General features: G+C 40.6%; 1 protein-coding gene across 3 annotated transcripts in view; it reads right to left on the bottom strand.

Annotated features, from left to right (window-relative positions):
* The window catches only part of sdk1a (sidekick cell adhesion molecule 1a), a 1,556,037-nt gene that overhangs the window by 216,289 nt on the left and 1,316,432 nt on the right, over positions 1 to 23,316 (bottom strand). For all 3 annotated transcript variants that reach the window (XM_039774120.1, XM_039774121.1, XM_039774122.1), the window contains 2 exons: positions 16,657 to 16,755; positions 6,732 to 6,923 (listed from right to left, as the gene is read on the bottom strand). In XM_039774120.1, coding sequence (XP_039630054.1) covers positions 6,732 to 6,923; positions 16,657 to 16,755 — 291 coding nt within the window. The remainder of the gene's footprint in view (positions 1 to 6,731; positions 6,924 to 16,656; positions 16,756 to 23,316) is intronic.

Here is a 23,316-nt window from a genome sequence, read left to right as displayed (position 1 = left end):
CCAAAAATCCTGAAGGAGAATGTCCGGCCATCTGTTCGTCAACTCAAGCTGAAGCGATCCTGGGTGCTGCAACAGGACAATGACCCAAAACACACCAGCAAATCCACCTCTGAATGGCTGAAGAAAAACAAAATGAAGACTTTGGAGTGGCCTAGTCAAAGTACTGACCTTAATCCAATTGAGATGCTATGGCATGACCTTAAAAAGGCGGTTCATGCTAAAAAACCCTCAAATAAAGCTGAATTACAACAATTCTGCAAAGATGAGTGGGCCAAAATTCCTCCAGAGCGCTGTAAAAGACTCATTGCAAGTTATCGCAAATGCTTGATTGCAGTTATTGCTGCTAAGGGTGGCCCAACCAGTTATTAGGTTTAGGGGGCAATTACTTTTTCACACAGGGCCATGTAGGTTTGGATTTTTTTTCTCCCTAAATAATAAAACCATCATTTAAAAACTGCATTTTGTGTTTACTTGTGTTATATTTGACTAATGGTTAAATGTGTTTGATGATCAGAAACATTTTGTGTGACAAACATGCAAAAGAATTAGAAATCAGGAAGGGGGCAAATAGTTTTTCACACCACTGTATATATATATATATACACGAGGGGCATTCGAAAAGTTTCTGTACTTTTTTTAACTCTATTAATAGTTTCAAAAACAAATGACATCACTTCTCTACCTAGTCAACTTCATTTGCGATGCAATTTTACCAGCGTCGTACCAACTTTTTAATGCCCAATTACTACTCCTCCTGCCTTCACTGTTTCCAACAAAAATATAAAAGTGTGGAACCTTTTTGAACGTTTCTTGCAGATACACACAGAAATAGATATTGAGCTACCCAGTGGAGTGATGCCAGAGCTCCAAAATACCTTCATCCTTTATAAACTCACTTTATAGCCATTTCATGCTATCCCTCTGTGTGAACTTGTTACACATTAAGGTCCCTGGTGAATAATTAACCATGCAAGATTTAGTGAAGAAGACACAGAAAGATTTCACCCTACATTTGTGAGATATCCTCTTTTGCCTAAGAGATGATGATGGACACGTTGAAGCACTCTGTGCCTGATCATGGCAGATTAAAGGGTAGGATGACATATTGACTCAATAATAATAATAATAATAATAATACATTTTATTTGTATAGTGCCTTTTCCATGCTCAGGGTGCTTATCAAGGGGAAATCTAATATAATTATCAATATATCATATCAGTTGGGTAAAATTATGTAAAAAATAAAATTATAATTCCACCTGCATCACTTATGGTAGTTGAAGCAAAAACCTTTAAGCTTTAAGAAGTATCTGGATGAGATATTGGGACATCGTAGCTACAACCTTGACCACAAAATGTTCTCTCGTTTGATAAATTTCTTGTGTACAAAAATCCAGAAATCTCAGTGAATAGAGAAATAAAGGAAATACTTAATAAGATTCTGTGAATAATAATAATAATACTAATAATAATAATAATCATGTTACCTGTCAAGGATAGGTAATAGAATCAATTTAAAAATATCTGATATCTGTTGCCCAGGTCCTTTCCTCTCTTGACTGGCGCTCCTTCGGTTTGGTGTGTTCCCATAAAGCCTACCTCTCAGATTTTGTCATTTCAGGGCGCCTTGTTCACCTCCTGTCTAGTTGTATACCTCCCGTGTTTGAAGGCGACTCTCAGCGTGCCTCCTACCCCTTTACTCTTCCTTGTGTGCCTTACGCTCATCTCCTCTTGTTTCCATTGTGTTACAAAAGCCAAACTGACCGATCAGAATGTTCTGAGGGACTGGACACACAGACCTCAGTGTTTTATTATATAGTAGATCGATTGATTAATTAAATAATTATGAAGTATGTAAATAATTGATTAATTAATTTTAAATAATTGAAAGTGTATTATGATTATTTAAATTTTATGAACAAAAGACTAAAGCTCTCATTAGATACATGCTATGAAAGGCACAGCATAAAACAGAGATGCATTATTATTGAATAATGCTTTAATTTTATTTGCTGCTGCCTAAATATTAACCGCTATGCTTTCAGAAGCCCACACAAAAATGTCTTTTTTTATTTCTGGGTAATGTTTAAGATTCATTCTTAGCTCCTGAGTACATCTGCACTTAGCACAGTAACAGCAGTGTATCGGTAGCTCATTACTTTACTTTGCTTGATGCTAACCAATGATGACAAAAAAATGTGCTTTCTATATACACATAAACTCTCCTAAAATTCTGCTTTATTATTTTCTCTTTTCATTTTTTTCCATCATCTGTTTTTGGCTTGATTGCAATGACAGAGCAGTTTGAGTGGATTTAATGGCCATACAGCATATGGAAACTTAATAGCAGTAATACAGTATAAGACATGGACTTCATGCCAGGGTCTTGCATTTGTGGTCATTCAGCTTTCAGGTTTCAGAAAAAAATATATCCTGGCTTAAATAAATATGGCCGTCTTGGCAGAAAATACAGCTCTACATCTTCATAATCAGAGGCTGTCATGTATACATAATATTAGCACTGAGTTCACTTAAGACTTCAAACCATAACCCTTATTTCACAAAATAATACCTGTAATACTCAAATGCTCCAAGTTTAACATGCTGTCAACATGACATGAAAAAAAGGATGCAGAAAATTAAAGAAAATAACTCTACTTACATTGTCAATATGGACTTACAGTACATGACTTTGTGTAGGTTTACAGTGCTGAAAGGGCTGGCGTGAAAGGTGCTGTGTGGACATTTTGAAATTTAAATCACAGTATGACTTTAAACACCCTTGGACTGCACTGCATCAGGCTCCTTGTAAAATATTGAAAAACAATTTAGTTTGATTCAAAACTGCTGAGACCTCTCACCCACAAGTTTTCTCCCAGGTGACAAAGCAATTGTGACATTTTAGGCGAACAAGGTCTTTAAAATGTCATGAGAATCAAGCTTTAATGGCCATCACCAGTTGTGGCCTTTGGTTCCCACGACACCCCTTAAGTAAGCTATTTAAAAAAATTAAAGGAACACTTTGAAAACACATGAGATCCCAATGGGAAAAAATTCATGCTGGATATCTCTACTGATATGGACTGGGTATTGTGTTAGGAAAGAAAGGATGCCACATCGTTTGATGGAAATGAAAATTATCAACCTACAGAGGGCTAAATTCAAAGACACCCCAAAAATCAAAGTGAAAAAATGATGCAGCAGGCTAGTCCATTTTGATGAAATTTCATTGCAGCAACTCCAAATTGTACACAGTAGTTTGTATGGCTGACAACATCAGGGTATGCTCCTAATGAGACGACGGATGGTGTCCCGGGGGATCTCCTCCCAAACTGGACCAGGGCATCACTGAGCTCCTGGACAGTCTGAGGTGTAACCTGGTGGTGTCAGATGGACCGAAACATAATTTCCCAGAGGTGTTCTTTTGGATTTAGGTCAGGCAAGCGCTGGGGTCAGTAAATGGTATCAATTCCTTCATCCTCCAGGAACTACCTGCATACTCTCACCACATGAGGCTGGGCATTGTCGTGCACCAGGAGGAACCCACTGCACCAGTAAAAAATGGCAAATGCATCCACATAAACTTAAATCTACAGGTACACCATAATAAAGTGTGCAGGGTAATGATGAAGCCATAACTTGTTCCTATAAGTAAGTTTTTCACTGTATCTCCTCCACATGACCATAAATGTAAATTTGAAAGACCTTAAAGACTTAAGTAACATCTCTTTAGAACACACGGGTATCTCTCAATGTGTTCAAACTTCAAGTAATTGTGCTACAGCAGCAGAGGACCATGCCAGAGTTCACTACTGTCAGCTAAGAATAGGATGTGGCTTCAGTGCGCTCATGGATACCTAAAGTGAATGACTGAACCTTGGTAAAGGGTCACCTCATCTGTTGAATCTAACGTTCTGCTGCCACATGCAAATGGTAGAGTCACAAGATGTAATAAGCAGTATGAGCCTAGAGATACATCCAGACTTATCAGTGAATGGTACAGGTAGGTAGCAGTACCTTAATGAAGTGGAAACGTTTTCTTGGCACTTATTAGGCTTATCGGTGTCCATGTAGGTTCATTTGAAGGCCACAGCATACCGAAGCATGCTGCAGACCATCTGCATCCCATTATGACCATTCATTAGATACTTTCAGAAGGATAACGTGCCAAGTCACAAAGCACATATCTTTTCATGTTTGTGCACTAAATATGTGAGTGACTTTAGTTTACTTCAATGGCTACCACACTTCCTAGGTCTCAGTCCAATACAGCACAGCATGAATGTTCAGACGGTTTTTACTGACGGACATGGGATGGGATGGGATGAGATGTAAGCAGAGCTGGATGTCAGAATGTTACCATATGAGACCAAGATTTTACTGACGGACATGGGATGGGATGAGATGTAAGCAGAGCTGGATGTCAGAATGTTACCATGCGGTAGCAGACGCCAGACTGTGAGCATATAATGAAACCTATTCCTGCATTCAGGTACAGCAGGAGATGGACGTTACCTTGTACAGTGATGAATATATAAACAATGACATTACTAACAAAATGATAAAGAATACCACTACCAAATAATTTAGCAAAAGGACAGAAACCATAAACATTTACTGTCATACCTTCCCTATATTTTAATATGCAGACATCAAATCCTGTCCACATCTGACCCCTCTCCATGTTATGTCCCACTGCGAAGAGAAAATGTGAATGTCTGCATGAAAAATATTCAAGAAAAGCATGATGTTGTCTTGACAAAATCCCTAGGGACTGTTTCAGCAACCTTGTTGAATCCATGCCTCAAAGATGTTAGACAATTCTGAAGGCAAAAGGGAATCCTACCCATTGCTAGACAGATGGACCTAATTATGTGGCCACTAAGTGTATATAAACAAAACAAATTGCAGCTCACAATTATTCTATGGCTTAGCTTTGTCACTCCTGGAAAGTAGCTTGTATTGAAGAAAAAAAAAAAAATTCCCAGTGCCGTGGCGAACATGGTGGGCGTTAAGAGGGTGGATTCCCTTGATGGCTGCCTTAACTCCACAATATTAATTCTGTTCCCTTTCTTTCCCTCTAACCTCCTCTCCACTTAACACTTCTTTTTACTTGTTTCTTCTCTTTCAAGCAAAAATCAAATAAGAATTTTTCTCCCCTCGGGTGCCACTCTCCGCCCACTGCACCCCCTCCCCTTCCTTCCCTACAGCTTGCCTAATCCCTTTAGAGCCAAGCAAAATTGCCAGCTTAGTTATTTATTCATTGAAAATCATTTATTGCAGTGCGTCGGCAGCCTGGCTCCGAGGAGACTATGCCCCGTGCGTGCAAGCCTGCACCGTCAACATTTCCTTAATCTCACAAAATATGAACAAACGAGGCTGGAGAATGAGCTAAACCCGCCGCGGTGTTTACTGGCCTAAACGCACTAATAAATGGCAACTGTTGCTTGTCTATGCCCCATACCCCAGACTCCCAAAGGAGTTCCACTACTGTGCCTGCACCTCTCTTGGCATTGCACTTTATCAGCCAGGATAGCAGCTTCTGCTCAATTGGCTCTTGGCCGCTGCCACACATAGATCATTTCAGAGTGACAAACACGGCGCCTTTTGGTCACTTAAAATGAATTTCACTTCTCTCCGGGGCAATTTCTGATTCATGGATAAGCTTTCAAACACTCAGCCACCTCCAGCTCAACATACCCAGAGCAAGGAATACACTACAGGAGAATCTGTGGAACTGGCAACAGATTCCAAATCATCCACTACACGGTATGTCAACAGGTCTCAGCGCTTCACATCTCATCTGGTCTCAAGGGAACACTCTAACAAGTTGCAGTCCTCACAACTTAGAAATCCCCCAAAAATACAATACCTGTTGGCATACCACCTACAGTCAGAACAATGTGGAGTTGTCATGCTGCAGCAAAAGGTTTCAAAAACCACACACTGCAATATTTCCATAAATGTTTCTTTTATTTTTGAATTTTGAATCGGGGATCAAATTAAGGCTAATGAGGTGAAAATGTTTTTTTGGTTATCTGTCACGCCCACTCATTTTTATGACCAACGCTCCCTACACTGTTGGTCCTTGACATATGCTTGATGCTGCTGAGATAATCACTGACTACCTACAAATCTGGACTCAAACAAAGGGTGGACAGGAAGAACAGATATAACAAGTTTTCAACAGCAGCAACTCACCAAAGTAGCCCTTTTGAAAATATGGTGTCACACATCAACAGGTCACCTTCCAGGCTGATCAGAGGTAAGCACTACCACTCCTGGACAGGAGGGGGTGCTGACTCTGACATGATTGTCTCTTTCAGCTCAGAGAAACCGCCTTGTGAAAGCAATTGACTCTGCCCCTTCCAGTCCAGTGACTAGAAAATGGAGGCACTTCCTGCAGGGTAAGTGTAGACCACAAGATGGAACATCAACCTGATGATGTGACCGGTTTACAGAGTTGTGATTCACCTACCAGCCCTATTGGTTTTTATCATCTTGTTATTTATAGCTTTGAGCAGCTGTACAATTTTTGGACAGACCTGGTTAATGCCCCAATGTTTCTTTGGTTGATGTGTGTTTTCTCTCAGTCGATGACAATGGCCACAGTAGCACTCATGTTGTGAATGAAGAGACATTTAACCAAAGATTCAGCATCCCATTCATTCAAAGACAGAAGCTCTCAGAGTGTGTCTGCTGTGCTTTCAAAGTAGAGGTTTAGCACTTACCTGGTGGAACTCCGGAGGAGATGGCTGAGGAGCTGACCACACCCATCCCAGCGGCAGTTACAGCTGCCACTTCAATGGTGTAGGTGGTCAAGGAGGTGAGTCCAGTCACCTTGTACTCCAGCGTGCTATTGGACAGCATCTGTATGACTCGAGTCTCGTTCTTGCCATATGCCTCCCAGGTAATCTGATAGCCTGAAAGAAAAAGCAACAAAGGTGGTGAACCTCATGAACATGCCTCTCATATATACCAAACATTTGAGAAGGATTTAATGAAGCTTTGCCAGATCCTAGTGAAGACACCATAACAGTAAATATACACGTTCACGTTTTAAGAAGAGACTTATTCCAGCATGACTGCACAGTACTTAGGCAAATCAGCACTTTGGCCAGTTCCACATAGCAGCAAACAAGCATCTGATCCAAGGCTGTGCAAGGACAGCCCTGACCAGTGCTGGCTTATCAAAGTGGCAGAAGGATGCTGAACTCCTCAGTCCGGAATATACAGTACATTAAGTAGGAGAAGAAAATTAAAAAGTTTTATCTAATATAGGAAATTAGATAAGCATTCATTAAAAATACAACAAGATTAACCCCTTTCATTCCCTCACCTAGCATTACAACACTCACTGGTTTTTCATCAATGCCAAGGCTTAATGGCACAAAGACTCAGCATGTGAGAATTCAATCAGAACACTATTTTCCTACTGGCTTCTTTTTCAAAGTTCACATTAGTATGGTGAGGTTATAATTAGCACGCTTATTGTGTTAATTGAACTCATGAATAAAACAGCGTACTGTAGAACCCTTCAAGCTTTGTCCTATGAAGGACTGAACCCTACCCTAACAGCATCAAGCACAGGGCAGGAGGAAACCATGGATGGGCTGCTAGAACATTGTAATCCCAATTTACACTCACACCTACAAGTGGCAAACGTAGAGTTGCCAATTAACCCAAGCTGTTGTGGAAGAAAACCTGAAACACCTGGACATGAAACCCATGCAGACAAAGGGAGACCATGCAAACTCAACATGGACAACAACAGCGCACTAGATTCAAGAACCTCCATGAGTGCTAGAGACTACACCACTTAAGGCTCCTCATCATTTTTCATTTGCCATGGGGATTAATAAAGTGACAAATCTTGCGTTGCAAGATTATGACATCTTGTAAAGGTAATCGGGATCAGTGCTTGTATCAGAGGGTGCTAGAACACATCCCTGCCCCAGAAGGGATACTAGATGGAGAGTCAGCCAAGAAAGTCTCCAGAAACATTTAGGGAATGATAGAATAATGGGAGGATATTGGACAATGGACAGTAACAATTTATAAATTCCCTCCCCTATACTATGGCAGGAAAAAGTATATGGACCCTTTGGAATAATCTAGTGTTTTGCATTAATTGGTCATAAAATGTGATCTGACCTTTAAGTCACAAATATAGACAAGCATGATATGCTAGCACTAATAGCACACAAACAATTATGACCTTTTATGTCTTTATTGAACACAGCCATCAAACATTCACAGTGTGTTATGCAGACAGTAAACGGTAGAACCTCCTTTGGAAGCAATGACTTCTAACAAACACTGCCAAGCAGCAAGGTTTAAGAATTGCACAACGTTCAGGAGGAATTCTGGACCATTCTTTGTTACAGAGCTGATTCAGTTCAGCCATATTCTTAGAATGTCTGGTGTGAGCAGCTCTCTTGAGGTCATTCCACAGCATCTCTATTGGAATAAGGTCTGTGCTCTGACTGGGCCTCTCCACAGAGTAGATTTCCTTTTTCTGAAGCCATTCTGTAGTAGATTTACTTCAATGTTTAGAGTTATCATCCTGCTGCGTCACCCAACTTCTACTGATCTTCAGCTGCAGACAACCACCCTGGCATGATGCCTTGATAAATGTGAGAATTCATTTTGACTTCAGTGAAGGCAAGCTGTCCAGACCCCAAGTCAGCAAAGACGCCCCAAATCAAGATACCCCCTTTAGTGATTCTCAATGCTGAGTGCTTTATAGCAGGTCCATGGCTCAGAAAGACGGATGTTTTTCATAAATAAATAATTTATTGGCCGGCTTGTTTTCCATAGGTGTGTGCGCTCAAGGAGTTGCGGGGGGTTGGTGGAGTGATTGGGGTGAGACTCAGTTGCTTCATCGGTTTCCTGCGCTGTACAGAGGCCTAGAAGAAAGAGCTGGCAGTAGAAAAGGGGAAAAGAAACCCACAAAGACCAATCAGAAAGATAAACAAAAAATGAAAGAAAGGAGCATTGAGAAAAACAAAAGAAAGGAGGTTAAAAGAGGAAGAGAGAAGGTAGGTGCGGCAAAGAGCCAGTGCACGAGAGAAGGCAGACAGCTGGGAGGAAGTCCCTCGAGGAAGCATGCAGATGACACTCAGGGGCTGATGGTCACTCCAGCGCAGTTGGAATGACGTAAGCACTGCTCGGTTGGAGCTGACCCACACCATCACATTGGGATGATGTTTTCATGTTGTTATTCCTTTCCCTTCTTATACCAAACATTCTGCTGCAAATTCAACCTTGGCTTCATCAGTCCATAAAACATTTTTCCAGTGGCACTGTGGAGTGTCAAGATGGTCTTTGGCAGACTTCAGGCGTACAGCAATGTTTTTTTTTTTGGAAAGCAGAGTCTTCCTTCTTGGTGTCTTGCCATGGGCACCATGCCAGGTCAAAATGTCCTGTGCATGATAGACTCATAAAAAGAGATGTTAAACTCTTCCAACGATTCCTCTTCAATGATGCCTTTAGCTGTAACTGTAGAGATTGCTTTTTACCTCATTGAGCATTCTGCGTTGTGTCACAATGTTAATCGCCTCCATTTATACACAGTCTGGTCAAATCATGGACTGATGAATATCTCTATAAAATGACTTTTTAACCTTTTCTAGTGTGACAGATGGCCAGGACTATTACTCAGCCGGTGGAAGGACAGAGGGAGAGAACCTCTTTGGGACAATGTCCTCCCTGAGACACTAGAGGGCAGCGCCCTAGGTCGCTACTTCACCACGGATCCACGCTGGGCATGCCAGGAGTTGTAGTTTGGAGCGGCCCTGTTGGGCTCTGAGGGTGCCGCCAAGGGGTGTTGCATCTACAGCTGTCTTTGGGGCACCATTTCTGCCACACCCAGAAGTGCAGCCGGAAGAAGGTCAAGAAACACCTGGAGCACTTCTAGGTGCACTATAAAAAGAGCAGCTTCACCATCCATCAGGGAGCCAAAGTCGCAAAAAGGGGCAAAGCTAGTGAGGAGGAGTAGAGTTAAAGAAGAGAAAGAGAGAGGAAGAAAAGGACTGTGTGTTAAATTAGTTGGTGCTTTTGTACTGTGCTGTAAAGTGTGGAGCAAAAGAAAAACGCTTCCCCACCTGAATAAAACATGTGCTGTATTGATCTGGTGTCTCAGCCTGCTTGTGTTTGGGTTTGGGGAGCGATACGCCCCCTGGTGGTCCACACGAGTTTATGCAAATTGATATATCAGATCTTCTGAAATCACTATTTGCAAGGCATGTTTCATATCAACAAGTGCATCTTGTGAGTAACAAACTCAAAATGTTTGATTCTTGATTGTATTGGTTAAAGTAACTCTAAATCACACATGTAATCTCATTTGATAGGTGGGACTCCAGGTTTGCTAACTCCTGACTCCAATTAGCTTCTGTGGAAGTCATCAGCCAAGGGATTCATATACTTTTTCCATTCTTCACCTGTGAATGTCTGAATGTGTTCAATATGTGCAAGAACAATAAAATAATGTGGGTGCTATTAGTTAAAACAGATTGTGTTCGTTCATTATTTTACCATATCTGAAGACAAATTATATACAGGGTGGTGCAGGGAAACGGGCAATTTTCAATTGACGCTCAATGCACGAATAAACATATTACAAAATGCTTTTAATGATGAAATGTGTTGTACATGATATGAAATTAATGATGGTAATCAATATTCATTCAATATTCATTTTATGTTATGAAGAAAACATCATGAAGTCATGTTGTCCATTTCTCTGTACACATTCTGTAAGCCTCTTGTGGAAATTCTGCATTGCACGACATACGTAACATGTCAAGAGGAATGCCAGCAATTTCCTCTTCAATCCTCCTTTTTGGTTCATATGTTGCCAATAGCTGCCATCAATTATCAGTGGCTCCGCCTGGGGACTTATTTTTAAGGCTGAACCTGTTTCTTCAAAATTACGCACCCATATTGTAATTGCATGACTAGATGGGATAAGATCATGACATCCTAAGTGGTAATGACACCGAAATTTCCATTCCGCAGCAGTCACACTGTCACTATTCATATAAAGGGCTTTCACAGCAAACACTCATTGCGCTCCACTCCACTGCTCCATTATAACTAATGGAAAGGGCCTCTAAATGAGGCCGCATTGGTCCCAAAAAACTGCTGACTCCCCTAGTTCCCTTTGCCACCCTTTATATAAATGCAATTATTTCCAAGGGGTTCACATACATTTTGTTGGTAATGGGAGGCTGCTATCTATGACCCTGCAGGGTTGCCTGGCCCTCTTGTTAAAGATAGGCCACAAGCCTGGCAGGGGTATCTGTAGCACTGACCCCAGAGGAATTGTAGAGTCTGACCAGGAAGTGCTTCAGCAAGGATCAGAAGTGACCTCTGAAGGACTTCATGGATCTGACTTTAAAGAAGCCAATGGCCATTGCCCTGCTGAGCTTAGCTTCAGCTAGAGAGTGAGTGAGGTGTAAGATGGGTAAAGGTATAAAGTGAAGACAGGGAGAGAGCTGTGAAAGGTCTTTTTATTACACTTTAGGGCATCATTTATTGTTTTTTATGCCTCTGAATCCCTTTTCGATTCTTTGTGTTGCCTCTAGTTCTAATAAAATCTTTCTTTTCCTTATATTTTTCAGTTTCCTCTGTATTTTTTAGGTTTATGGGACCACAAGAGCACCTCCAATGGCAACAGTATCCCTTGTATATGTTGCCATATTTTAACAATGTGAGCTCTGAGAGAGTGAGTGACACGCTCAGTTGTACAAAGAATAAGTGCTGGCAACTGAACTTGAAACCCTAAGCTGTACAGTCTCTTGCTTTAACCACCACACCACATTTTTCACAGGAGATTTGGATTATTGTACATGTAAGGAAAAAAAAAAATCACATTTAATGCATCTCCCAGAAAACAAGGAAGAAAAAACAAATCCCACATGGCTGGTCTTGTGCTTTAATTAGATTTTCTCCCTTTCTTTTTTGTTTTTTTGCTGACATTTCGAAACTAAAAGCAAAAATGAAGCGTGCTTGCTACCTAATTTTAGAAACAAAGCATGACGCTTGTTCTGTGCTGTTAGCTGAACCTTCTGTGCGCATCTTTGCCCCATACCTGAGTGTCTAACGGAGACTAATAGCCAATCCTGCTCTGGTGTAATTTGCTGTTTATCGGCTCTGGATTCCCACACAGTCAGCAGTGTTCCCAATCTCAGACTGTCCTTTTACATTGAGGCGCTCATACATCAAAGTATCTACTGAGAGACCCTGAAAGCTGTGCAGACACTGAATTTTCCCTGAGCAAACTGCCTGGCGCGCTAGTGACAAAGGAACCAATTTCAATTTCATTTCCCTCCCATTGGAGCGATTTCTGCGGTCTGAGGGGGACATATCGTTGTGTAACAGTCACTCAATGGCAGATATGCTGAGGAAGATTGTGGGAGCCATGCAATCGTAGATTATCTTTTTTGGACAGTGGGGTCCCTCGAGTGTTTCCCTGGAATCATTTTAAACATGTCCCATGTGAACAACGGCGAATAAAAAAATTCACTTGAACATGATGGGGTTTATTGACCACCAGATGGCCTTGCAACAACAGAGCACTGCAGGAGTCCTGCGGTCCTGAAATCCTCTGCCTTGTCCATAGGTAGCAGTGGCACCAAAGGATTACATTATTATACTCTGTCCTTTCACATAAACATTTCTGACTCTCTCAATCCCTCCTTCCTAATACTGCCTGCCACTTATCACACATCAAGATAAGTAAAGCCAAAATAAGTCAAGTGGCTTTGTTGTCACACCATCTATACACCATATTGCAGCATACAGTGGTAAGAAATAATTCTCCCCAGGACTGCAATGCAACATATACATAAACACAGGGCAAGTACAAGAGTATATACATAGATAAATAAGTAAATAAATAATAGGTAAATGAATACAAAATTAATAAATAATAACAATAACTAATAGTACAAAAACAACAGCAGTAAAAGGTGCAACAAGTGTATTTGCATATCAATAAGCTACAAGAAGCAGATCTGAGTGCAGGAGGTAAGCACACAGTTCAGCGTCCAGACTGCCTAGCAGCAGAAGCTGTTGTAGAACCTGGCAGAATGGTTTGGGATGCTACAGTACCTTCTGCTAGATGGTGGTGGGGACAAAGAGGCCATGGAAGGTATGAGAGCAGGCTTCCACAATGCTATGGGCTGTGTGGATGCAACACATTATAAAGATGTCTTTAGTGGAGGGTGGTGAGGTCCCAATGATCTTTTCTGTAGTGTTCACTATCTATTGAAGGACTGTACAGTCAGGGACACTGTAGTTCCCAAACCAGTCAGTGATGCAGCTGGTCAGAATGCTTTTGATGTTGCCACTGAATAATATAGTGAGAATGGGATCGGAGTTAGACTTGCTTACTTTAACCACCGAAGGAAGTGGAGACACTGCTGCCCCTTCTTGGCTATGAAAGAAGTGTTAATTGCCCAAATAAGGTCATCTTCAAGGAATTTGGTGCTCTTGACCAGTTCCTCCATAGCGCCCTCAATGTGCAATGGGATGTAGACTGAAGTCAACAATCATCACTTTTGTTTTGTCCACACTAGTCTTCCAATGGTGGTATCTCCATTCTGTAAGCTGACTCATCCCCGTTGATGCTGAATCCCACCAATGTTGTGACATCCAATAGCTTAATGATAGTGTTGGAGTTTTATGCAGTTGTACAATCGTGGAGTCAACAGAGTGAGCAGAAATGGGCAGAAAAAAGAGCAGTGGAAGGTGCCATATAATATCTACGCTTCTTCGGGTACTCAAGTGTTTCACATCAACTAAGAAATGAAAGTTAGGACGATAGGTGCTTCCACATGAGCCCTGCGAGGGTGAGTGTGCTCTGACCAAGTATGGTTCTGGTCTTGCACCTGAGGCTGTTGGGCAGTCATACGACATCTTCTGCTTCAGTCAGGTTCTCATTCATTGTGTCCTTCAAGAGCCTTAACTCAGGGAAGAATGACGCACAGTTTTGAGTGCTGCTTAGTTGAATCTTCAGCATTCTGGGCCCAAATCCAACCCAAGATGCTGGCAGTTGGAAGCCTGCAAGGTGTTCCCATGATCTTGTATTTTTTTTTACAGGTAAACAGGTTTCTGCACCCCAATCTCAACAACAAGTGGTTTAGGATAACTGGTGATTATAAAGTGGCCGATTATAGGAGTATGCTTCCCCTGTAATGGACTGGCACCTCATCCAAGGTTGGCACCTGTCTCCTTCGCAATGCTGCCATTTTGGTTTCTGCCTCCCTGTGAGTGTCTATTGGAATAAGAAGATTCAGAAAATGAGACTTGTGCATCATGTTTTGATTTAGCCTTTTGTATTTTTGAAAGCTGCATTCAATATTTTATTTTGTTTTATTGCTGTCTGCTTGTGTCCTTTCTATTTTAATGCCGACATTCAGTCTGACTTTCAACAGCATTCATGTTCACTCTTTAATTCAACAGCCGAACTTCATCTTTTCTTTCATCTTAAATCTACTTTCTGTTTCAGCCCGTAATGTCTACTATTTTTTGATGTACAACTTCAGTAAGCATGGGTAAGTGAATCACATTTTACGACTAGTTGCCCTTTCAACCTATGCTATGTGCTCTATTCTTTCAAGAAAGCACACCCTCAGAAAGAGCTAGGGATATGGTTTGAATATAGAAGAAGCGGTAAAACTCATTTTACATCATTGGGCTTAAAAATTGCCCCCATGCATAATGGGATGCAGGGTTACATGTGAATTACCTAAACAGTTTGCAGTTAAGTGGTCCATTTAGGGACCTTCAGATCTTGACTTGATGCTATTTAGGTGAATGAGGGCTGACGAGCTATGGTGGGCTGAACAGCCTGCCCTCATAAAAAATGGTTCTAATGCTAAGCTTTGATACTAAACTGCAAGCTCCCAGTGTCTTACATTTCAGAAATTAATTTGGAGTGTGGAGGTGAGATCCGGAATTATGATCCCATGGCCTGCCTAAAGAAGTCAGCTGAGGTCCTAGGAATCGTTCCTTAAAAAAAAATCTCTGGGCTAATTTTCAACAAATGAATTTTATATTAGAAAGTAGCAAATTGTGCTTGCAAAAATTTTGCAAGAATAAAAGCGTCAATGAAATGATGATGAGGGAAAGAAGAACATCATACCTTACAGTAAGGAAGGAGATTATTTTAATAAGTAGTGACTTGAGAGGACTAAATATTAGAATAGTCACATGATTAGTATGGGATGTTATTATAGTCACTTACAACAGCATGAATATTTACAATACAAAGTGGAACAGAAACAGGTTAACACAGTGGTTCTCAACCTGAGGGACAGGCCCCCCCAGGGGGGTGCGAAGTGACAAAAAGGGGGGCGCGAAGTTATGAAAAAAAGAAAAAAGAATCAAAAATATGAAAAAAAATCTGTTGAAACCAAAACAAATTACCTTAAACTGCATTCTGATACTAGAACAATAAATATAGAGTTAGATAAATGTCGATAAAAGTTAAGTAGGTATAATAAAATATGCATCTACATTTCAAAAAATTGTTAGGGGGGGCGTGATTGAAACTGTTATAAAAACTCGGGTCGCAAATACGTAAAGGTTGAGAAACGCTGGGTTAACAGGACAAGAAGGGAAACGCAGGGCACATGTACAGTAAGTCAGCATGTGTGAAGTGTTGCTGTCAGGTAATGTAGCATACCGACGTCTACAATAATTGTCAGAAAATGCATTTTGTTGTATAAACGTTATTGTTAGTGAAAATATTCCCCTGTGTGTAACCTGCAAGTACTTATACGTTTAACCCGGGTTTCGATGTAACTCTGGAAAATGTAGTGTACAACTGGCCATGGGTAAAAACAGGGCCTGACAAATAAACTCAGACGTTATTAAATGTTTGTCATTGTGACTTGGTGATAGTTGTACAATATCAGAAACACACAGGGAATTGGCTACACCGTAATATAAAGGGAATATCTTGTTTTGAGTTGTCAGTATTATGGAATCCCTTTAGTTTTTCCGTCATACTGTTTCTTGTTGTCTGGCAGTTTGCCACTGCTCTTCAGAAAGGTTGTGTGTGTAATTCATTTTTCTTTCACTGTCTATGTGCAAGACTTGCTGCCGTTGATCTTTGGATAATGTTGCTCTGTGGTTTGTAATACATTGTCCATGTTGTCCTAAGGCATCTTGCCTGTGCTGGTTGGTCTGGTGTGATGTAGATGTTTCTGCTTCTGTGCGTTGGTGTGAGTATGTAGGTCGGTGAGACCATTTCTGTTGGTTGCAGATAGGCTGTATGTGCCTTTTCATTTTATCGGGAGGCTTACAATGAAGTGAAGGAAAGAGGAGGTGTAAAATGGTAGTGTCATAATGCAGTTTCGGTGAGTAACAAAGTATGCACTGAATAAATAGTCAAATACCACAATCGACAATTGGTCACATTGAAGACCTGAAGGTAAGCCTAAGACCAAAACTCTGCCAGGAACATGGATTCCTCGCTATTGTTTTGGAGGGATATTTTAGTTGTGGCAACCGTTGTTTATACTGTATTGAGCAAAGATGGAAACAAGCGAAATAATATAAGGATTAAAATGTTCAAGATGGGTTAATAAATGAAGGATAGAAACAGCACTGCCTGCCACTCTGCCACATGGACTTACTAACCTATAATGATGCCATTCTTGTCCTGTGGCTCCTGCCAGCTCACTTTCAGCGATGTGTCCAGGATCTCAGTGAAGCTCAAGTGTCCCACGGCTCCAGGCTCTGACAAAAAAAGAATGCAAATTGAGAATGGAGAAAAACTGAAATAGACAAAAATGGAAACAACAACAGATCTTATTATCTTTTAGGAAATTTGGTAAAGTGGAGATTAGCTACAAGACAGCATTTGTACTTCACCTTGTCTTTTTATTATCCTGTAGTCTTCCTTGCTCATCTTCTTATATAATACGCTACCGTGGCTGTCCGTTTGTCTGTCCAGGATTTTATATCACCTTGTAGCTCGCAAACTGTTTGACCTATTGACCTGAAATTTGGTACAAGTATACTACATGACGTCTACTGTCTGTTTCAGGGTGATGGTTTTATTCCTCTTTTTATTTTTATTTTATTGTAGATTCAACTCTCGGCAGCGGGCAGCAGGGCAGCTGTGCGGCACACGCCTAAGGGTGCCATTCAAATACCTACCTCCTTCGCCGTCACTTCCCCTACCTTTTCATATCTTAAATCATTCTTGAGGCAGATTGAAGACTTAAGAAAAGCATACTAAGTAATTGCAACACAAACACTGACTTAATCAGTTTTAATGCCAGAAGATGCCAACGATAGAAGAGTAGAAGTGGGCTGCTGGGGTGGAGAAAAGAAGAGCTACTCAGGAAGCAGCAAGTACATCAACCTCTGAGCAAATGAATGCTGAATGTACAGAAAAAGAATAGGAAAACTATAAGTCAGGTGTATTCACTGCACGTTATTGTGCAGTAAGCCGTTACTGGTTTTTATATATTGTTCTATGTAGATTTTCACTTTGTAAGATTCTATACAATCAAAGCAAGCACATTAAGACAAGTTGTCTGTTAAAGTCGCCCAATATGCCTGCTGTACCTGTATTCTTATTTGCTTTATGAAATACCTTCTAGTGGGTGCACACAGTGGTGTATTCTTGTTTACTTTGTAAAGCCCCTTGTAATAGGGCTGACTGTGAAAGCTCCTGTAATGTTTTTATTACTGTTTGCTTTATGGCAGGTCAGATTTATGATTGATTGATCCAGAGCTCTGGGTTCAAATCCTGTTTCAGGTCAATTTGTGTGTGTGTGAAACACCTTGTGGCAATTCTCTCGGAAAAAAACATTTCGCAATTGTTGTGATGTAGGATTTTGCATATAACTTGATAAATGTTTTGTATGTCTTTATTTATAATTTAGGCAAACCAAGTGGTGAGAGGTATTCATGTTTGCCTTCCCCCATCCCCCTTTTTACGACTGTCTCTTTGTAATTTTATGACAGGATTTGGGGGGATGTGTCTTAAACCAGTTTGATCTCCCACACAAAGCCAGGTTAGTGTAATATATGGTCTTGGGGGGGGATATGGTCGTAGGGCAGGAGATAAGATGTTCTATTTCACCCATTGGTCTGAGGTATGGCTGTTTGGAATTGGCTTGTCTCAGAGGCCTTCAAGTACCATGATGTCCTATTGGTTCTAGGAATTGGAGAGAACATCTATAAATGTACTTGCTCAACCACATTCTCTCTCTCTGACTGACCCACATATGATGATGAAGACAACACAATGAAGAGCACAGCTCAGCAGCCATATTGAACAGACATGTGGCTGAAAGCTGAGCACCAATGATGCCTTAACTAGAGACATTTTAAGTAACTGCAAGTCTGTGTGCCACCTGAATTACACATCACCATTTTATCAGGTTGTATGGTTGCCAATATTCAAATGTACTTTGCATTTTATTATTTATGAATATTATCAGTAATACATTATTTTATGTGTAACTTAACTCCTGCTTGTCTTTTTACTACATCTAATTGCCTGAGGTTATAGATATAGAAGGGAAGGTGGGGATAAGTTATATACAGTGGTAAGTCTGTGAGATTAGGTATTCTAAGGCTACATATTAATAATACAATAGGGACAGTAGAGCAATATATATTACTCTACCAAGATAAAACAATTGGCGTAGTCGGCAGGATTTTGGGGTAACCAAGTTTTGCACCCTGTTTGCAAATACTGTTTTGATGTATGTGTTTGTTTATGTATGTGAATTTTAGGGCACCCAGTGTACAAATGCGGTGGAAGTAAAACATTGTTTGGTTGCTGAATGGAATATAACCAACAAAGTGTAGAGACTTCATGTGTGTCACAAGGACACCCGCATGTTTGTTAGTACTGGTGGTAGTGAGTCCCTAATTAAAGTGCTAGGGAGTGGTGAAAGATGCATGCGTCATTCATACGGCATTTAAGTGGTTAAAGTGCTAGGGAGTGATGGGACATGCATTGTCATTCATACGGTACTTTTTGTTTAGAATCTTTGTGTATGTATGTGTATGTTTGCTTACAGGGGCAAAAGTAGGCCAACCCATAACGAATTTGGCAAATTGTATTAGAGAAAATTGTAGACTTAGAAATGCCTAAGTTCATTTTAAAGTCAGCCATCTTCCAGTGGAGTGGCAGAAGGAAGCAGGCTAAAGCTAGGAAACCTGTAGTTCAGGTAGAGAAAGCAGAAGCTGAGCTGAGTGTGCCACAAAATGGAAGGGGGCTGGAAGGATTAAAAGCAAGAAAACAGAGATCAGGTTTAAAGAAGACAGCTGCTGTTATAAGAGGTTTACTAGCTTGTATTATTGGTAATAAGGAAGATCATGATAAGGAAGAAAATAGCAAAGTGAATGAAAGTGAAAGTTATGGAATGTTGAGTGAGAGTTTTGAAAGATGTAACAGTTGGTGTGATAATTGTGAAGTGTTAGCATGTAGAACACCCGCTGCTAAAGTAGAAAGCAGTGAAAGAAGTGGAAAAAAGAAATGTAAACCGCCCATGGTGAAAGTTAGGGCAACAGTAACCAGATCGGACTGGAACCCTAAAACATGGGTGGGTGACTTACATGAGACAGATGTGTGCTCAGATAAAGAGTGGGAATGTGAGTGTGAGGAAAAGGAGAGAGATGAAAGGAAGGAAAACAGCAAGGGTGTTTTCTTCCTTTATTCTCCACTGCACCACAATCTCCAAGTAATTCTGAGGCCTGTCCAGTATTTAAAGAGCATGCTACACTGATAGATATTTCACCACTGTTAGGAAAGGTAACCAGTGCTGCATTGAAATTTGATTTAGGACAAAGAGATCAGATAGAAGGCAGAGGAGCTGGTGAGTGTGAATGGCAATTGTTGACTAGAGGGCATGAACTGGATATTGGCTTAAGGATACTGAGTAAAGAAAGTGTGGAATTAAAACAAAGAACAATGGAAATGAAAGGAATTCAAGTGCTTGTGTGTGAAAGGTCTGAATGTGCTAGTGCAAGAATGGCTGAGTTGGAAAGAAAGTGCACCAGTTTAGGAGTTGGTTTGAATGAAACAGGACAAGCCAAAGAACAAAAGATGGGGGATGGTGCAGCAGGAAGTTTTACAATGTTAGCCAGCAAGCCAGGAATGCACAGGGGTGTGAAGGTCCTAACAGCTGTGCTAGGGCCAGCAGTAATTAAAAAGCACACACACTTAGGTTCAGTAATTCGAAACCTGACTGACCAGTTGTTCAAAAGACAGCCTATGAATCTCCATGCAATAAAATGGAGAAAAGTGAGCTGGTCTTTAGTAAAGAACACAGGTCAGTTTTAGCAGAAATGCTGGATTTAGAACTTGGGTTCTGGAGAGGCTTCAGCCCACACTTTCAGGTAGCAGTTACCATACAATAAAAAAAGGACACACAGGCAATGAAAAAAAAATAGAAGGGTAGCGCAGGAAGACAGGAAAGGAAAAATAGTTATTTCAATTTTCTGGCCTTTTGCAATAGTGCTACTTCTATTGTAAGGTTTTATGGACTTTGGTTTGGTGCAGGTAATAAATAGTGAAGGCAATTAGCAGAGTAAAATCCATGCAGGAGATCGGGTTACCATTGGCACATTGGAGTGGTGTGGCACTAGTGCCAAGCTGTTCCAATGAATGCCTGGAAGCAAAGTTTGAGTTTTGGCACCAGGTGACAGCCAAGAAAATGAGATGGACAGAAACTGCTTTGTCCCCTTCCATTTTGCAGACCTGCCTACATAGCAGAATGAAAAAAGAAAGAGGAAAAAGACAAAGACAAAAGCAAAGACTAAAGACAAAGACATGAAGAAGAACTGAAGAGACAGCAAGGAAAAAACACTTACTGGGGTTTAAGTGAGTAACAAGTCCACAAGTCATGCAATAATAAGGCTAGTCACAATAGCTATAGTTTAAAAGGAAAGGTTTGTTCATTACTGCAGCAAATTTATATTCCAAGGGGTGGAAACTGAACAAACCAGTTAGGAATGCCAAAATAAGGGGATTACTTTTGTGCTCATAAAGTATACATTCTGGGTATTAATTAATTAAGTGGGATAATTAATATAATTAATAATATTAAGGAAAATGTATACTAAGAAAATTGGTGAACTTTTCAGGAAAGCAGGTGCAGCTGATACATTTGCAAGACATATGGGCTCCGATGTTTAGGTATAGTCTAATTGGGAAAATATGGAAGCCCTGCTGAGATTGTCGGCTGTGGTACAGGCACAGGACCAGTGGGCCAATTCTGAACCGAGGTGTTTAGCACAATGAGTATGCATATGGTGAGCAAACAACTCTAGGGGTGGCCTACGGGGGGAATGATGAGAGTTGCATAGCTTTGATGTCTCATGGTGGTGATGCCAGTCTATACTGGTAAAGGCTGATGGCAGTCAAGAGTTGCACCATGGGTAGGAAAGCACAAGAGGCAACTAAGTCAACCCCAAATGTGTGCAGAGGGGCCACAAATGTTGGTTTGTGAACAGTTTATGCAGTGGCACATGTGCTGTCACTTGGGCAGAAGTGGTTGTACTGGCACCTGTGGCATGTTACCTTTCAAATTTTGATGTTAATTGTACAGCTGCATATGCTTAAACAGATAGTTTGGGACAGGGGTCTAATTAGCAGTTAGACACAAAACAGATTAAAAATTCACACAATAGACTAAATTGTAGTGGGCTAGTTTAGTGGAAGGTGTGGACTTGTCTCATTTTGAACCACCAGATCTGATGACATATGAAGACTGCAGAAAGGTAAAGAAACAGTTAAAGGAAGCTGGAGCAGATACACGTCATCAGGAGCGCTTCCAAGTTCTTCAGATTGTCTTTGAAATAAAGAAGATATGTAATGGACAAATGGTCACGGACAACTTTTAACACTGGGAGAGCAAATACTGCAAATCAATGCACAAGTTATGCATCAGACTCTTGAAACAATTTAAAGACATTGTGTATAAAGACACTGTACAAAACATTCATCGGGGTGGAGTGTTGTGATGTAGGATTTTGCATATAACTTGATAAATGTTTTGTATGTCTTTATTTATAATTTAGGCAAACCAAGTGGTGAGAGGTATTCATGTTTGCCTTCCCCATCCCCCTTTTTACGACTGTCTCTTTGTAATTTTATGACAGGATTTGGGGGGATGTGTCTTAAACCAGTTTGATCTCCCACACAAAGCCAGGTTAGTGTAATATATGGTCTTGGACGGGTAGGGCAGGAGATAAGATGTTCTATTTCACCCATTGGTCTGAGGTATGGCTGTTTGGAATTGGCTTGTCTCAGAGGCCTTCAAGTACCATGATGTCCTATTGGTTCTAGGAATTGGAGAGAACATCTATAAATGTACTTGCTCAACCACATTCTCTCTCTCTGACTGACCCACATATGATGATGAAGACAACACAATGAAGAGCACAGCTCAGCAGCCATATTGAACAGACATGTGGCTGAAAGCTAAGCACCAACGATGCCTTAACTAGAGACATTTTAAGTAACTGCAAGTCTGTGTGCCACCTGAATTACACATCACCATTTTATCAGGTTGTATGGTTGCCAATATTCAACTGTACTTTGCATTTTGTTATTATTTATGAATATTATCAGTAATACATTATTTTATGTGTAGCTTAACTCCTGCTTGTCTTTTTACTACATCTAATTGCCTGAGGTTATAGATATAGAAGGGAAGGTGGGGATAAGTTATATACAGTGGTAGGTCTGTGAGATTAGGTATTCTAAGGCTACATATTAATAATACAATAGGGGACAGTAGAGCAATATATATATTACTCTACCAAGATAAAACAGCAATTCTACTACATTCTTGTCAAGTACGCTTCAAGAATGCTAGCTGTGAAAGGTGCTTTATTATGGTGCAGTGTATGTGAGGTTTGTTCTGTGAAGCACTTTGCAGTGGCGCAGGGAAAGCTGCTATGATGGTGTTCCCTAAATAAGATTTTAAATAGTTACAATGTATGCTCATTTATTTTGTTAAACACTGTTTTATCATGGTAGGGTTCTAGGGTGACCTCCTTACACTCTTTATTTATTACATTGACCTTAACAGAATGCCCCAAATCCTATACACTTATTACACATTCAGAGTTCAAATTTTTTATGTGCTATGCTGAAAATACTTTAGTTAAAAGTGTGCAGCACCTCTGTGTCCATGTGGCTGGCAGTATGCAGTAACTGAACTCATCAAGTTATCCTGCCCTACCTCTGGGAGTATATGACCTGGAGGCTGTGTACTTACATAGCACGGATGGTGGAAGAGCAAAGGTCACATTTCACTGGTTACA

This window comes from Polypterus senegalus, chromosome 13 (assembly GCF_016835505.1).
Source record: "Polypterus senegalus isolate Bchr_013 chromosome 13, ASM1683550v1, whole genome shotgun sequence".
Classification (NCBI taxonomy): Eukaryota; Metazoa; Chordata; class Cladistia; order Polypteriformes; family Polypteridae; genus Polypterus; species Polypterus senegalus.
The sequence above is the reverse complement of the archived record's forward strand: the minus strand, read 5'-3'. Positions and strand labels throughout refer to the sequence as shown.